Raw genomic sequence first — 17,586 nt, 5'->3', positions numbered from 1 at the left:
CCCTGTGGCACAGTTAAAATTACCTTATCAAAGGAATGCAAGGCTTGTACTGCTATTGGTCAGTCTAAGGACAGTTGAAGAAAAAGGAATCTAAGTGGTTGTATGTTATCAGTGTCCTTCAGAAGCTATAAATTAGCTGAAATATTTGGAAACCATTCAGAAGGAAGATGCAGCTCTGTGAAAAGGATTAGTTAGCTGTTGCCTGAATCAGTAGGCCTGTGGACCTCGAGGAGCCCAAGAACTGCATTCCAGGGTCCTTCCCAGTACCCCTCAGACAGCATTGTTCGGGGACACCTAACCTCGCTGAACTTTGTGGAAAGAAAAGCTTGCTGTGTATCAAGCATCAGAGGGACTGCCAATAAGTTGCCAACGCGAATTGCTTTTGTCTGTCATCGTTTGCCTTGTTTCTACTCGTAGCTGTGTTTTTCTTAAGTCAATAAATCTTTCTTACCTTTCTACCCCTGGCCACACTCTCAATCGAAACACTCCACAGGCAGCTGGGACACTCCCCCTCCTTACTAACTACAGAACTTGTACCTTGGAGCTCCTGAGGCCCTGACCTGCCTGGTGTCCTACTTCCCCTTTACAAATACAGTGCACCTCTCCTTATGGGGGAGGAAGGGCAGGGGTACAACCTTATCTCCCCTTTCTGATCCCCTGGAATTTGGGTAGGAAAGACAGCACAGGCTTGAACTGTGGAGCCTCCTGCCAGACAGGGATCTCCCTTCAAGGGATTCTGGGGCCAAGGATAGTCCAGATGTATGTTGCATCATCAGAACCATGTGCAAGTAGGGGTGACCCAGGTGACAGGGATACAGAGTTGGCATACAGCCCTGTAGAAATTTTGCTGGCTTTCTACGGGTCCCCCTGGCTCACAGGAGTGTGGATCAGTCATTCTGGCCAGCCTACAATGCAGCAACCCCCCACAGATGAGTTTAAATGAACTTGACAGGGATCTGTCTTCTAAGGCCTTTCCTACAAATTCAGTGAGGAAGGGACCTATCCAGTCCCCAAGTCAGCATGTGATGAGACTATCGTTGTTCCTTCCTTTATTATTGCCTTTGCTGGGAATATTAGTGCACATTTTGGTGGGGGGGGTCTAGTACTGTAGGAACCTGTTGCCTCTTGTGCTGAATCTGAAATGCAATTAAATAATTAGAACCAATCCTTCTCCACCACCATGACACACACCCTTTCCCAGCAAAGCCTACAAGCAGTAACTGTTCATATCCAGAAGTTGTGGGCTAGGCCAAGTAACAAGAAGAGATACAGCTCAGACAAAAGACAGCCACTCTACCAAGGCTTTGGATACACACGCAATGTTTTTATTCAGAAAAAGCCCTTTACAAGAGTAGATTAATTTCCCTCTTAATTCAGAGCTTCAAACAGAGGAAAAATGGAGCTGAAGTGACCCAAGGCTGCACAGAGGGACTGTGGGTCAGAGAAAGTTTCTCTCGTTCCAATCTTGAGCCATGCTCTCTCTGGCTTCCCAGTCTCTCTCTGGCTCTAATCACTGGCCATACTGGACAAGGCTCTATGCTGACTATTTTAGGAGGTGCAACACAGGGGCATGAGGCCAAGGGTGAAGGCTGGTAAGGCAGAGGCAAAGATGGCTTTCTGCTATTTTATGTCTGCTTGTTCTGCAGGGAAGAAGCTGCATAGACAGCACAGTGTCTTTGTAAACTCACGGCACCTGCAAATATATTTTGTTATAAGATACTCAATCAGCATAGCCTCATATGCCATCAAACACACATATACACACAGTAAAAGTTTCCTTGCAGATTATCTTTTTTTTTAATCACAGGATAAGTTATCAAGGCTCTTGTCTATTCATTTCTGTATACTAAGGACAGGGGATATAATTGGGATGTCGTTGATGGTCCAGGAAATCTGAGAGAACCAGGATGTGTTTAGCAATATCTTTTTATAGAACCAGCTATATATGTAGGAGAAGATGTAGGTAAACTTCCAAGCACAAAATGCCATTCTTCAGATCACCTCCCTAGGAAATTTATGCCTTAAAGTTTGTCTAGCACGGTCTCCCAACTATAAAGCTGTCTCAATAAAAGATCCCACCAAACAAATCCTTGTTCTCAAAGATAGGCCTGTTCAATAACTGCAGATCTATTTCTGTGATATACTTCTCCTGTCACCTTGTGCTTTCCTTTTCAGTCTGACAGTTGCAATATTTGTTCCTCCCTCCAGGTCCTAGGAGAACTCCGCTGCAGACTCACCCTGGTGCCTACACAGCCTCCAGTACAGCTCCAAACCCCAACTGCTGCTTAAAGCATTTCAAATTAGCTTCAACCTTCTGCACATCACTGTTGTTGCTCTATACGTGACTGAAATCCAACAATATAATAATCTCATTTCTCTTATCACTTTTATCACTACAAGAGTGTCAGGGAGCCTTGAAGAAGGCAAAAGCCAGCATAGAAAGGGGATTTCAAATACACACTCAGTGTTTTTATAAGTGTAGGCTCCTTTTCAGGAGGCATGTGGTCAGACGCATAAAAGGACATCATGTTTTTTTCACAATCTAGCTCAACCCTCACAACTCTTACAACTTTTTCCCATTCCTGCTTTATAGTCACTGTACCATTTTCAAATACACTGAGCCAGCTGCCTTCTTTTTGCAAGTAGTAGTTATACATGTTAGTTTTATTCCTCAGAGAGGAGCAGGTAGTGACTCCAAGGCTCCAGCAAACTCCAGATGAGGTGTCCACTTCCCAGAAATGCCAGCCTGCAGAAAAGGCCTGTGAACTCAGTGCCATTGGGAACATGTTGGGTACATGATATGGCCCCAAACCTCTTCTCACAGAAATACTGAGAGTTTGAAGATTATTTGTAATCATGAGATTTGGATTATTATCCTCAGTTTGAAAGGTCAGGTGGTTGTGATCTTAAAAAGAAGAAAAACATTGGACACTGTTATTGTGACTTCAGCTGTGGCTACAGTAAAGCATCATTTGAAAGTTGAATCTCCTTAGGGACATGAAACCCCCTTCAACCTCACTGTGCGCTGTTAAAAAACTGTGTTAATATATGAATCTTCTACAGCAGGGGTGGGCAGTTATTTGGGCTGAAGGGCTACTCAGGGAGTTTTGGTGAGCTGTTGCAGGTAGGAAAGGGGAGGAGGGGGATGGGAAGGTGCAATTAACCCTACCTGGCCCCAGACTTGTCTGCCCTACACCCACTATTGGGAGCACCAGACAGAGCAGGCCAGGTCTTTGTGGAGATTGACCCCTGCGGGGAGGGCATGCCTGGCTTAGCAGATGGGATGGGGCCATGGGCAGGTGGGGTGTGGCATCCAGGAGTGGGACAGGTGGGCAGGGCCAGACTAACAGAGTAGTGACAGTGTGGGGCTGGGGTTGGGGCTGAGGCATAGCCACGATTCTCTCCCTGCACATCCCTGTGACAGGCATTGGTTCTGCAGGCAGCAACCATGCCCTGCCTCTCTGCTGAACCAGCGCCCATCACAGGGACATGCAGGAGACAAACTGCAGCTGTGCCCCAGGCCTGACCTCACACCAACCCACACCTGGTTCGTGCTATGGTTTCTTGTGGCCAGGCATCACAGGGCAGCCCTGACAGATCATGACTGGCCTGATCCAGAAAGAGGGCTGAGCACGTGCCCATGACCTGGCCCCTGTTGCCCCCACCCCAGCAGAGGTGCATGGCAGCAGCCCTAGTATGGCATGGCTGCAGAGTGGTGCAGCCCAACAGCACAGGGCCACCTAACCCAGTCACAACCTGTTGAGGCCGCCCTGTGCTGCCAGGATGCAAACAGCCACGGTGTGAACCAGGTGCAGTGCAGGGAGCTGCAGGGCCAAGGTAGAGCTGTGATCTGCTCCCTGCATGTCCCATACCCAGCCCCTGCCCGTGGAACCAGCACCTGTTGCACAGGTGTGCTGGGAAAAGATCATGCCTCAGCCCCAGTCCCAGCCCCACACTGTCACTGCCCCATGATCCCAGCCCCACCCACCTGTCCCACTCCCACACGCTGCTCCCAACCGCCCGTGGCTTCATTGCATCTGCCCAGCCAAGCACACCCTGCCCACAGGGATCATGGGCTGGTGTCCACACAGACCTCACCTGCCTGCTCTATCCAGTGGCCCTGGTGGTGGGTGCACGGCAGACAGGCCGGGGTGTGGGTGCCTGGGCAGTGGGGCTGCATACAGAGGTGGCAGTGGAGACAATGGCAGTGGCAGCTAGGCAGAGCAAGCTGCCACTGCAGGGGCTGCTGGGAAGCCGAGTCCAGCCACTGCGCCACCACCTTGCCAGGCGCCCAGGGAGAGTAGGATTGGCTGCAAGCATCATGGCTCATGCTGTCCCCTTGAACCTGGGTTGGTGGGGGGACCAAGGACCCACCACAGGCCAGATAAAATCCCTTGGCAGGTCCGATCCAGCCCACGGGTCATATTCTGCCCACCCCTGTTCTATACTCACCTCACCAAATCCTCTGCACATCTCAGGGGTACATACCCTGCTTTGGAAAATACCATGCAGTGGGCTCTATTTATGTGTCTTACTGATAAGCATGTACAAAGCTAGTCCTAATTTGTTACCTATTGCTTTCTTTGTAATGGACTCTGATTATCTGTATATTGAGTGCATAAATCATTTAATGTATATAATCTTGCAGGCCCACTCTGTACTTTGCAATATAATTATGCTCTGTCTGAAGTAGAGGGATAAGGCACCTCAATTTCAAGGCTGGTTTAGAGGCATAAGGCATTCTTGGAGAGATAATAACCAGCTTCCATGAGGAGTGGAAAGCTGGGCACAGCCTGCTGCTGCAGTTAACAGACACTGCTAACACTGGACTCCAATAAATGCATGTTCAGGGTCAAGTGAACAGCCTTTTATCTGTCCTGAAGCTATGCATTGACATGGAGTTTACTCTAAAAAGTATTTAGGATTTTTTTTAAATTAAAAACAAAAAACTGGCCAGAATTTGATATTATAATTAATTTTAAATACTTTAGAAAATAAAAACTAAGTCACAACCTGAACTGAGCAAAAAAGTAAAATTTAGATACTTGTGTGAACACTCAATACTTCCTACAGAACAAGAAGCATGGTTCTGGATTATTAGTACTTTATGCAAAACAAATCAGTTGGTTGGGGTTGATATGTATGCCAAACTTGACTGTTTGGGCAAGTTACACATTTCACTTTGTGTCGTCCTTTTCTGCCTGCATAGAAATAACAAAATGGGAGATCCCCTCCCATGTAAATCTTTAAGGTAGAGGCACTTGTCATTTTATACTGAAATAGTTCATTTTAATATCCATATATTTGCCTACAAAAGGAGTATCAAATTCATCCAGCTCTGTGGCCTGGATCTGGATGTTATATGGCCCTCAGGGCTGAAGATTTGGTGGTAGCAGTGTTAATTGCCATGGTTTCTGGAGCCATGGCAGCCACCGCTCCTTCCACAGCCACATTTCTGGCCCCAAGGGACCCCTACAAGCCAGATGACATGATGCTGCACTCTGGATCTGGTACTCAGGACTCCCCATGGGGCCAGGAATTTGGCCCCATGGGGAAATGAAAATGCAGCCGCTGCTTAATTTGCTGTGGCTCTGTGGGGAGCCCCATGGGCAAGCTGACACAGCTTCATGCTCTGGACCCAGCCCACAGGGCCAAATGAGTTTCTCCCCTAGTTTAGGAGAAGCATATCTTTGACGTCCGTGGCCTGCAGCACATTTGAGGCTCCAGTGGAGCACTGGGTATGCTAGTGTAGCCGTGCCTGATTATGTTCTGATAACTTTATAAATTCCTTCTCTGCACCACCTCATTAGTATGCATGTGCAGAAATCTGGGGGCTACTTGTACCTCTTTTTACTGTCTGTGGATAAAGTGTGCAAATGTAAGGGTCATGTGCATCAGAACTGTGTGTCCACAGGCCTTCCCTTCCAAATTGTTTATAGGCATAAGTGTTAAAAAAGAAAGTTGGCAAAGGTCACTGAGGGGTCACTGCTTGCTGAGCTATGTGGAGGTCTGCAGTGGCTCACAGATCCCCAGTGAAGGAAACATGTGCAAGTAGTAGGAGAGGCTCTGGCTGAGAGTTATCCATTGGGTGGTGTCTGAGGTTATCAGTCTTCAAAGGGAAAATGCTCTTGGGCATAAATCCCTATAGAAGAGTCAGGTAAAAACCCATCACCCATAGTACTGAAGAGCTGAAAACCTTGAGCCTGCTGATCAAGGTCTAGAAAAGCTGGGGTTGCATAAGCAACCTGGCCATGAATGGTGATCCGCAGTGCTAAAATAATATTGACTTTTGATATCAGTAAGGGACAATGATCTCCAGTGGTGGCAACCCGCTGCAGAGTGGTGGTTAATTCCAGTGCAGTTAACATTACTCACTACTTGCCACAGAGCCTCTGGATGGCAGCCCTGGACGATCCTCCCTTCCCAGACTGGGCTAGGTAGTAGCTCCCCTGGGTTGGGTCGGCAATACTAGTGAGAGACTTAACAGATAAGGTTTTCTGTAATGTTGTGTGTTTGTCCCCTTTTTCCCCTTAATTAACCCTGTTCTAACTGACTTGTTTGCAAGTGAAGAAGTTTGTTCACTCAGGATTACCCATTTAAGATCTAGTTATTGAAGTTTCTGGGTGTAGGCTTAAGCCAAAATAGAAAGTTTGTGTAAATCCCCTACATTTGAACCCAGCACTTGTAACCTTTATGTCGGGCGCTGAGCAGCAGTAACATTAGTAAATGTAAGTTAGCAAATCAGATTCCATATAGGTCTCTCTTCCTGGATGTAACTGCAGTCCTTTCAAAACAAGATGTCATTTTGTTGACAGCAAACAAATGGTTGATTACCTCTTTTGGTCACCAAATCAAATGATTTACTTACTATATGACACTTGCATCCATGTATGTACATCTGAGATGAATTGCTGTGACTTCTTTAGAATATTCTCCACTGTTAAGCAATCCAGTTGTACAACGGGTGCCGGCATTTTCATGTCATCTACCTTGAAATCTCGTTGCCTTAACCTAGAACACTCAGAATAATCACTTACACAGCAAATGTCAAGTGATAGCAGTACAAGCCATGCAGGTCATGCTCACAGGAAATCCATAAAACTTATTCTTTACTTGATTTTTATGTTAAAAATCTAAGTTTTATCCTGCTTTCCATTTGGTTCCCTCCACAATCTTATCCAGGACACTGACCCTTCTTTTTGGCCAACATGGTTTGGTCCTCCTTTCTTGAAAAGCCAGACATTCCTCCTGTATGCCTGGGATTAAGGATCACTTATGAGCAAGGGGAGCACGTCTCCACCAAATTTACTATATCAGGAACTGCTCCCCTGAAAGACTCCTTGTTCCTCAAGCATAGAACATACTGTTTCCGTAGCAACCCCCAACCCTTACAAGCAACAGATCAAAATCCAGTGCAACATGTGGCAGGGCACATGTGGATGCCATAAAAGCACTGGACCAGAAACTGAAGACAAACTTCTACTGTTCAGTTTAAAGAAACCTTCCTGACATTCACCTGCCATAGGAGGCGAACCACCATAACTTCTGAAGCAGCAGAGTAACAAAGGGATTTCAGCAACCAAAGATGTCTTTAAAAATATGTATGTGACCTTATTAGAGGACTGGCTGAAGGGGGGTTGTTATAAAAATGTGTAATCAACCATGTATTGTGTGCCTTGAGATGGGAACTGAGATGACAACCTAGTCCACCCATACTGTATTACTTCCAGTTCACTTTGCTACACAGGAACCTCTATAAAGCTAAGCTAAACATGCAGGCTGGATATCACGAGAACTCTCTTAATCATGAGATTGGTTAGATGCTGGAAAAGTCTCCCCAGAGAAGCAGAAAACCTCCCAAGATATATATAATCAAGAACAGTCCTGCACAAAGGGGCAGGAGAGCCATGCACAGTGCAACAAGGGGGAGAACACAAAGACTCCCAAGTCCTAGCCACCTCGTTCAGACACAAAGAAATCTGTAAGTAAGTAAGTCCAGGACTGCTTATTGGATGGGATGAAAAGGGCAGGTGCCAAGGATGCTGAAAATGGGGCAGCTTCAGAAGCCACACGCCCATACAGTTAATATTTTAGGTATGGTGTTTCCTGGCTTATTGCAATTAACTTTGTATCTAATAAAAGTTTCATTCAACCTGAGCAGCCCTGACAGCAACTAGTATCTGCATGTTTGCAAATGGATAAAAAACAGTGATCCTGCATTTGTGCTGACACACTGATAATTCAAAAGCAACAATGTAATATTTGCTTAAGACCTTACCTGTCTTGAGCCACTTTAAATGTCTAAGGGGAAAAAAAAGATTTTAACAATAGAGTTATTGTAGTGCAGGGAAAAAGCCAACTCTACAAATGCTAGCAGTTCAGCCAGAGCAACAGGCTGTTAGTTACCTTGAGAAAGAGGAAAGCATCTCTTTGTCTTTTCGAAGCCTGCAGTTCCTGAACAATCTTACCAGCCTCATCTCTCTTCAGTTCAGTTGCTTGTTTCCGCTTCTGAATTTCAGAAAGCTGCTCCTCTGTACTAGATTTGATGGCTTCCAGGATCTCCCTCTGCTTCTGATCCACCTGAGAATGGACCTCTTTGAGGAGCTTCAATAGCTGATCCCTGAGCATCTTCTCATCAGCCTTTAAGGAAATAGAACAAAATAAGCTCTTGGCAGTTGCAGTTTCAAATATTCAACAGAGTTAACTAAACGAGCACTCACCCAAAGAACAGAGCCTGAACAGTGATATGATTTTTGCCAGGCTGGATGTATTAACCTGGTTCAATTCATTTTCTAGTGGGCTAGTAACTTTTATCACATGACCAGCTGCAATGGCACCTTTGTTATTCAGCTGGAAGCAGAGAAGTCAAGGAAAGTGGCTAAACCCTGCTTTATATTTAGAGAGAATTTCACCAGGTTGTGATTGCAAGACATTGGCAAAACTATGTAACAAAAGCTACTACTTGCTGCCTTCGCTCATGTTGAATGTGGTCTGTGGAGAAGGGACTTTGATCCCAAGAGTTGCCAGGCTGGCACCTTTCACTACAGCAACAGTGTTGCTTATTTATTTCCTGGAAAGGCACAAACCCTGTAGTAGCCTGTACCCAGGGACGTACCTTGACTTTTTCTTCATTTTCCAGCAGATTTTCTAAGCTTTTATTCAATTCACTTTCACTAGTTTGCAGCTCTTTCACAGTTTGGTGGAGAACGCCCTAGTTGGAATAAACATGTCATGAGATATCTGAACACAATGTACATACGTGCGAGAGGGGCAATGACGTTGTGATACCAATTAACTCAAAGCCTTGAACTATTATCACCATGCAACTTTATAGATTTGGGACTGGCTGAATAGCAAATACTGTAAGAATTTTACCCCTGGAGAAACTATTCTCCTTTGGCTTTTGTAGTTAGCAGCTCTAACAAAGTCATTTTCAGATTGTCACTAGACACACGCACACAATTTAGTCCCTCTTATGAACCCATTTCTTTTCTTTTACCCCCTGCCATGTAAGCTTTTTTAAATGCAGTTCAGACACTGTTTTTCCTATAGCTTTGAGACTGCAGTACAACTGCAATAGTCAAGAAGTCCACAGGCCTCAGATACTGTCATGCTGTTGTTTGTATTGGGTCCTAGGGGCTCTGGATGGGTTAGGACCCCATTATTTCAGACACTGTACAACGCTGCCCAAGGAGCTTTTAAGAGAAAATGAATTAGTTTCCCACAGATGATAAATTTTAATAAACCGAAGGATTTAGAATAAACAGAAAATAAGTTGGGCCTGAAAAATGCCAGTAGAGAATACAGGCAATTTTTTTTTGTAGCACTCTTTACCCTTAAGTGAGAAAAACAAGATAGACGGAGAGCTCCCCAACTGTGAGAACAGAGAACTGATATGAGATTGCCTGAGAAACAGGTAAGACGCAAGGTCTAAGACCTCAGAGACACAGAACTTTAATATATCACTTTGAAAAGTGGTATGTTACAGTGGAAGATGTATTTGCAAACTGCTGAGCTGTTCTGGGGTTACAGCTAATTTAGGCTGTAAAGTGATTGAATGTGATGGGTTGTGGAGCTTAAGCCCTGGCAGTAAAGTAGTATAGAAAGGGCTGTTATTCCGTGCCTGTGGTGTATACTGACACTGAATATCTGAGGTGGCAAAGTCAGGTAGTGAACCCAGCTCCCAAGTCATAGCCTTACATGAAACCATCCTTCCTACAGTCACTGCAGCCACTCAAACCTCCAACAGCCAGCATTCAAAATGGAGATACTTCCCTCACCTGGGAAAAACAGAGAGCTCCTTCCACCTGAACCCCAGGCCTCTCCACCCTCCTGGACTTCACTGAAAGCCCCAAGATGCAGGAACCAAGTCCACAATAAAATGAAGCACATACATCTATTTGCCCCCAAAATTCTTTGCCCTAAACCCCCCCCCCCAAACTTGCCCCTTACCAGTTCTTTGTCCCAAGCCTCCTTCAGTGTGATGATATTGTGGCCCTTGTGGGAGCCTGCGATGTAACACAACACACAGATACAGGCCAGGTCATCCACGCAGTAGCACTCCACCAGCTTGCTGTGCTCCAAGCACTTCCTCTCCTCCAGGGACTTGCCAGCGCTGGGCTCCACCAGGACATGGTTGCTCTGGGTGGCCCTGGCATTGTGTTTGCTCAGGTGGGCTTGGCACAGAGAAGCTTCGCAGTTCAGACAGGTCTTCACTGCAGGCTGAGATTGCTCCAGGCAGAAATCACAAACGACTGTCTCATCTTCCTGAGGAGTGTCTCCTCCTGCTATTTCCTCAGGCTGTGGTGGTGCCTCTTCCTCCTGGCTAGTACCCTTCTTCTTGGGAGCACCCAGTAACTTCCCGCCGATGCTGCAGAGCTGGAAGTTTGTCTGCAGCTCTGGCGAGGGCTCCAGCTGGGCCTGACACAGCGGGCAGTGGCAGGAGCCTTCCTGGGATTGCTGAGCGCTCAGGGCTTTCTGGACACAGTCTTTGCAGAAGCTGTGACCGCAGCTCAGGGACACCGGGTTCCTGTAGACATCCAGGCATATGGGACACAGGAGTTCCTCTTCTAGACTAGAAGCTGTTCCCAGTTCTGATGCCTCTGCCATGGCTTCAGGAGTCAATGCCAGAAGCCTCAGAGAAGCAGCTGAAAAAGAGACTGAAGGGCTGGCTGCCTGATGGAGAGAGAAAGAGATCAATGAGCAACACTACACACTTCTCCAGAGGAGGAGAAATCTCCACCCCCAGCCCTAACTGGTCCCAGGCATCTCCCTGGAGAAATGAAAAAGAGTTTAGTTTCGATTCTCTTCCCTGATGCTGTAGTTTGCACATCACGTGGTGACTGCTTCAGAGAATCATCCAGCTTCTTCTGCTCTGCTGCTTAATAATCTCTGTAGTTTCTGCAGCCCTTTCTTGTGCCTCTCCTGAGAGTTGCAGATACACCTCTCTTTGCTTTCCAGATCAAATCTGTTTGGAGCTGAAACCACACAATACAGTTTTGCTTTCTTCTCCTAGGGGGCTGGCTCTGCCCCTCCCATATGCATGGGAAATGCAGTAATTTAGACATTGACTTAAGGGCAATAGTTTAAAGCAGGCCTTTCTAAAGCAACCACACCCGTCTGGATTTTTTAGGACAGTCCTGTATTTCAGGCTGGTTTGTGCTGTCCCCAAAGGACTCCTTGAAGTGGGACTTTCACTCCAAAACCTGAGAAGTGGGTCTTGTCTTGGCACCAGGCAGTTCTTGTTCAGGGCTGGGGGTTGCGGCCTGAGGGATGTCACAGGACCAGGGAGCTGACCTAGCCACTCTCACTCCTGGGCTGCTACTACCTGTCTGTGGACCACCACTTTCAGGGCTCCCACGAGCTCCTGCGAAACACAGGAGGCCTGCTCCAGCATCTCACTTCTGTGGCAGTTTTAGTACAGATCAAACTTCGCTGCCCATTGTGGGGCTGAACACAAATTATTTATACGGTTTCTGTACATCAAGAGGGGTCTGAAAGATATGCTTTTTCATATGTGCATATCCTTCTCCTCCTGCCCCCAGTACAACTCAAAATAATTACAGACCATGATTAAATATGCCTTTCAGCAAAAAACAAAAAATAACTGCTGTGAGGGAAGGAAAGGATTACGTCTTTCTTGCTGAGCAGGGCAAACACCCCAGCTGCTGGTCCTCAGGCCAGAGACTGCAGAAAGACCAGGCCAACTGGGTTCATTAGCTACTTTCTCCAAGCAGCTGTAAGAGGTTGTGCTCAAGGGAGTTTGGTTTTCACCTAAGTCTGTGGTCAGATTCTCCTGAAAGTTTGGGAGTGGGGAAAGGGAAGGAGGAGAGAGAAAAAGCCCTTCTCTTCCCAGGGTGGATGTCGCAGAACTGATCTCTTGTGGCATTTTCTTTCAGCCTGTGCCTTCATTGCCTATACAAAGTCTGCTTGGGCTGAGCTTTTTGCTCTCAGTATACTGGGCTGGGGAGCAGGAAGCTCAAATCCAAGGCATTTGTCTAGTAGCAGCTCCCTTTTTGTAGGGATTGCTTTTTGCTCCCTGCCCCCATAATATTTACAAGAAGCAGGCAGGTGATACTAAACTAGGAGTTGCAAGCATTCATGAGAATAGGGGAAAAACATTAGTGGAGACAGAGAAGTGAGGAACAGGTGGCAAAGAGTAGGTCTCAGCTTGGTGGGGGGGAAGTTTAAGAACAAGTTTATTTAAAAAAACATAAACCAGAGCCCAGCTGTGAGGTGGGAGAAAGAAGCAGCAATAATGTCAAGAGAGATGAAGAGCTAGTAACAAGCTATAATTAAATCTGCAGCAGAAAAAGGTCACTGCAATTTTGGGATGCATGTGCAGAGATGCCATGCTATGAAGCAAAGTGGGAGGGCAGCAGTGTTTGGGCTACAAAAGCCCCAGGAGCAGTGCTTTCTGTTCTCAGCATTTCAGTACCTGAACCAGGAACAAAATGAAGAGCGCAGGGTAGAGCAGTGCAAACTGGAGGGATGTCTAGGGAGATCCAAGGGGATAGCTTTGCTGAGCCATAAGTGTAGGTGAATAAGGAGGGAAACTCCTGAAAGATGGAAATGCCAATGAGAGGATAACTGATCCTATGAAGGTATATAAAATGAGGAGAAATAGCATTAAACTGGGAAGGGGGTAGTATTTATTGGGCTCATTTTCTGACAAGGCAACCACCACAGCTGCTAATCCTCATTGCAACCATTACTGAAAAATCAGCCTAGTGGGGGTTTTGCTGCCTTTCTCTAGGACACTTTTCTGAGGGGTGTATTCAGGGGAGTCCACCTCTTGCTTGCTTCAGTGCCTAGATGCTCCTGGAAGTTTTGAGAGAGGTGGGGAAGGCCTCTCGTGTGAGACATCTAAAGTTAAATTGAGCAAAAAACCTAGAAATCATGCATGAAGGTGTCATGCCTGTAAGGGCAGTGAAGTGAATGAGGTGACTGTCTATATGTCTTACTCGTATCCTGTACCTGTGAGTCATAACATAATTATTACAGCCCCTTTCTAAGTTACTGTTTCCTGAATAGCCTCCAGTATCTCCATCTTTTTTTGTGGGAAATTTGTCATATTCCAGGTTCAGTTGTCTCAAGTGAACGCAGATCTCTAGCTGCGTGTTTCTCTGATGCTGTGAGGGAGGGGGGACCATGTCTCTCCTGAGGGCGACAGGATTAGCCAGAATCTTTCTCTTGAAACTTTTTCCCATGGAGCTTGGGGGTTTTTGTGGGAAAAGCATTTGTTTTCTTTGGAGAACTTTGATTTATTTTTCAACACCCAGATCTCAACATCTAAAATGTTTGGTTTAAATGTTATTGTACTTTTTTGCAAATCCCTCAAAGTCCCTGGTACACTGCTGCTTCTTCCTGCTTTCCTGGGTCCTAAAATTTTAGCACATCAGCATTAGTTTTACCAGTTAAGACCCAGAGTCAGTGACTAGGATTGCCAACCTTCCCAGATTGATGTCGATTCCTGTAGACTCCCTGCCAATTTCCCAGTGACTATTGAAAGCAATCCTGGAGATTTTAATAGGATATTTTAAGAAAATGAAATTAATAGCATTACATTATGTTGGGGGCGGGGGGCGGAAGTCTCCCAGAATAGCTTCAGTCAGTCAGCAACCCTGTCAGTGACCAGAAAAGCCTGTAAAATGCCTGGAAAGGATCTCTTCCCTACACAGGCAATATTTGTTGCAAGTATATATCATTTGATTTCATTTTTTTTTAGCCTTTCAGACCAATCTAGGAGGATGGTTTTACTGAGAGTTCATAACCATCTTGCAACCTGCTATGTGTCCCAGGGCTCCTTTTGATTTGAATGCTTTTTTAGTATCTCCTGTATGCTGAGTAATGAGACTTCAAATTATCTTCTATCCTCTCCAAAGAACACATTCCCTTTTCTTATTCCCTCCTCTCCTGGTCCCCCAGGGCTGCTTTTCTGATGTTTGTGATTTCTCTCAGTTCACCGTCATCTGCCAATGTAATCACTCTTCTGTAAGTGCATAATTCCAGGTTACTATCAAATATGAGTGAAGCCATGTCCACCGCCTGCAGACCTTCACTGCTTACTTCCTTCAAGCCAGATAACAGTGTTGTTCATCATCACTGCTATTTATTTACAATGTCGTTGCCCACAATCAGTCACCACATCAGAATTTTCCATCCACAGAGGCTTCGCTTAAAACACTGGAAGCAATAGCATCATACCATGCTGAGAATATACATTACAGTTGATAGCTCAGGTCATGAAAACTAGGAGTCTCCCAGTGCAAACGCCTGGGCAGGGACAGACATTACACATAAACTGGTTTAAGTGATCAGAAACTGGCTTAAACCTGTAACAGAACAGATGTTCAGTGCACAGAAATCAGTTTGAAAATGGCTGAAACTGATCTGAGATAAACCTGGTTGAATGTAGTATCAGACTTAACTGAATTGGGTCAAACCAGTTTATGCAATGTCTGTCCCAGACCCCTTGCTGGTTTAAGTTAAACCAGACTCCCCCAGCATGCTCTTTGGGCTGGGCAGGGCTTTCTGCTCCACAGTAGAGCTGGACCCTCCCCTCTGCTCCCTGGCTGGAGCTCTGGCAGGGACTGTAGGCATCTGCTTGGCTTCTCCCTGCTCCCCGCCCCTGTACTTTACACAAACACCTCTCAGCATTAGCTAGCATACCACATGATACAGTCTGTGCTGTGGGAGACCAGTTCCTTCCTTGGAAAAGCTGTTTAAGAAGAGCTTGGAATAATGGAGAGAGGCTTTGTTTTCTGATGGTGTGTATGGCAGGGCACTATGTGTGCCTGCCACTTTAAGGCCCTGGAGCTGGCAGCCTCTAGGTGCCTAATGAGGGCAGCCATTTTAGACTCAGGGCTACCTAGATAAACAAAGCAGTTTGGCTGCTGGTGAGCAGGCAACAACATCGCCTGGCCTGAGGGCTGTTGAGTTTCATCTGGAAGTAAGGGAGGAGCTGTAGGGGATGGTAGGAGGCTCCTGGTCCTGGGTACAACCGGAAACTACATCCTGCTGGGAGTGGGCAGCCTGGTGGGGCTCCCAGTGGCGTGGGATCCCCCAGGAAATGTCAGGCCAGTGATCACCCCAGTGAAAGGTGGGTCAGGGCACCTTAACCCCTAGCCCTCACCTTCGGGTGAGTTGCATACACCGGTGGTAGTTGTGGGGGTGCAAGCCCCAAGAAGGAGAGTTGGAGGCCAGGTGTGGCCAAGGCTGCCTGAGCCCTGTGTGGGTTTGAGACCCCGAAGAGGAGAGTTTGGGCCAGGTATGGCTATGGCCACCTGAGCCCACCTGTGGAGGGAAGCCCTGAGACCCCAAGTAAAGGGGGCATTACGAGCAGTGTGGAGCCCCCAGTGTGAGAAGGGTAGCCTGTGGAGTCCCCAGTATGAGGGGGGCAGCGTGTGGAGCTCTGTGAAGGGAGAGGGGGCTCAGCCAGAGAGAGAGAGCTGAGTCCTGACCCCAGTAAGCCCTCCAGTGTGGGTAGGCAGAGTTTGGGTTGAATATAACACCAGGAGTAGTACCATGACCTTGCCGCCCAAGGGGGAAGTGAGAGTCCCCTGTGAGACCCTGAGGCACCAGTCGTGGTGTGAGGTAACCCCAGCTCCCCACATATTTGGAAGAGGACCCAGAAAGGGGGACCCCAGGAAAAAAGTATGGGTCATACATCAAGGCCTGCCAGAGCTTCCCCTTATTGGCCCAGGCAGAGGCCAGGACCAGAAGGGCCAGAAGGGCAAGGAGGCCCACCAAGAGGGATGCCCAGGGGCCTGGGGTCCCGACTGGCCTGGAGGTAGGCTGGGGCTAGTGTGGGCCAAAGGTCCCAGTGAGGGAACCACATCCGAAGGGGAACTGGTGGCAGGGAGATATGTGGCCCAGTATGACGGCGGCAGAGTCCGCCTGAAGGGAGGAACTCAGTTGGGGGTCCTACAGCAGGATTCTGGGCCCCATCATGGGGGACTGGCGCATATGAGAACATCAGGATGTCATCTGCGAGGCTTGGGCTGTGGTGTAGGGGAGGAATGGAGCCACAGATAGCGCCCCCTAGCAGCGGGGCAGAAAATGGACATCTATTAATTAATCAGTTAAGACTAAGGCATGGCAGGCCAGAAGGCGGGCGGTTTGCCCAAGACTGGGGGGCGGGCCACGCAGAGATCGGCCCTGGTAGGCCCCCCTGTTACATTGTGATAAACAGTGAACTAGAGGTGATAAGCACTGTGTTATCAACTGCCTGCTGGGCTGCTGTGGGGCTGGGAGACCTCCCATATCAGAGCACCCTGTCCCCACCCGACCAGCTCAGCACTCTGGGAAGGGAGGACTGCTCTAGCACAGATTAGACTAACCTGCAAAGATTGAATCAATTCAGGCTCAGGCTTTTTGAATGTCTGTCCCTAGTCCTGCAGGATTACACATGGTCATGGAGTATCAGTGGCCAAGGGATCTGGGATATCTGCACACACCTTGTGTTTGGTACAGTGCCTAAATCCAGGTTTGCATGATACATAACATGCTTTGCACAGTAGCTAAATATGCATGGAGATAATGATGGAATTCTTGGATATAAAGATAAAATAAAGATAATGGTGGGAGCTAGGGTCAGAAGATAGATGTTAAACTAGCCCCTTTCTTCCCAGGAAAAGGAAAGTTTCTATGCAATGATCACACAGCAAACTTCATTAAAATTTTGCAAAGATGAATATAGCTACCAAATACATGAGAATGCAGTATTGATAATGCATCATGTGAATATATCTAGATGTATTCTATAATGAAACATAAACTTAACAAAAACAGGCAGTCTTACAAATTAGTATCATGTAAAACCACAACTCCTGAAACTCCTGACAGGTGGCCAAGCTACCAAGGGAATCTTATCCAAAATCAGAGACTAAGTTTTGAGAGATTTGGGATCCTCAAAACATGTGCAGGTGGGAACCTCAGCAAGGGATGCAAGGAAGACATCCTGGATCACTTGGTCCCTTTTTTATCCTCCTCTTCAGTAAAAGCATACAAAATTGCTTGATAAAAACATCAAGAGCCACCCTATCAGCCAAGATGGTACAAACTGCCCTGACCCCTTTATCAAAA

At 46.8% G+C, this 17,586-nt stretch overlaps 1 protein-coding gene across 1 annotated transcript; it reads right to left on the bottom strand.

The window, feature by feature from the left end:
* Window positions 1–1,300: 1,300 nt before the first annotated feature.
* Window positions 1,301–11,469, bottom strand: LOC109290073 (E3 ubiquitin-protein ligase TRIM17-like). The gene is made up of 6 exons (XM_019506452.1): window positions 10,453–11,469; window positions 9,116–9,211; window positions 8,407–8,640; window positions 8,279–8,301; window positions 6,869–7,011; window positions 1,301–2,905 (listed from the first exon to the last, which is right to left on the bottom strand). The coding sequence occupies exons 1-6, from the start codon at window positions 11,107–11,109 to the stop codon at window positions 2,394–2,396; spliced, it is 1,665 nt and encodes a 554-aa protein (XP_019361997.1). The 5' UTR covers window positions 11,110–11,469; the 3' UTR covers window positions 1,301–2,393.
* Between the last annotated feature and the right edge of the window lie 6,117 nt (window positions 11,470–17,586).

Source organism: Gavialis gangeticus, unplaced genomic scaffold (genome assembly GCF_001723915.1).
Source record: "Gavialis gangeticus isolate Ggan-Ray unplaced genomic scaffold, GavGan_comp1, whole genome shotgun sequence".
NCBI lineage: Eukaryota > Metazoa > Chordata > Crocodylia > Gavialidae > Gavialis > Gavialis gangeticus.
The sequence above is the reverse complement of the archived record's forward strand: the minus strand, read 5'-3'. Positions and strand labels throughout refer to the sequence as shown.

Excerpts from the sequence above, each read along its gene's own strand:
- LOC109290073 (XM_019506452.1), bottom strand. The coding sequence starts at position 11,109 with ATGGCAGAGGCATCAGAACTGGGAACAGCTTCTAGTCTAGAAGAGGAA. Across the intron at positions 8,641-9,115 it reads AAAATGAAGAAAAAGTCAAG|GCTGATGAGAAGATGCTCAG; the intron begins GTACGTCCCTGG and ends ATTTCCTTAAAG. Across the intron at positions 7,012-8,278 it reads TTTAAAGTGGCTCAAGACAG|GTTAAGGCAACGAGATTTCA; the intron begins GTAAGGTCTTAA and ends TGAGTGTTCTAG.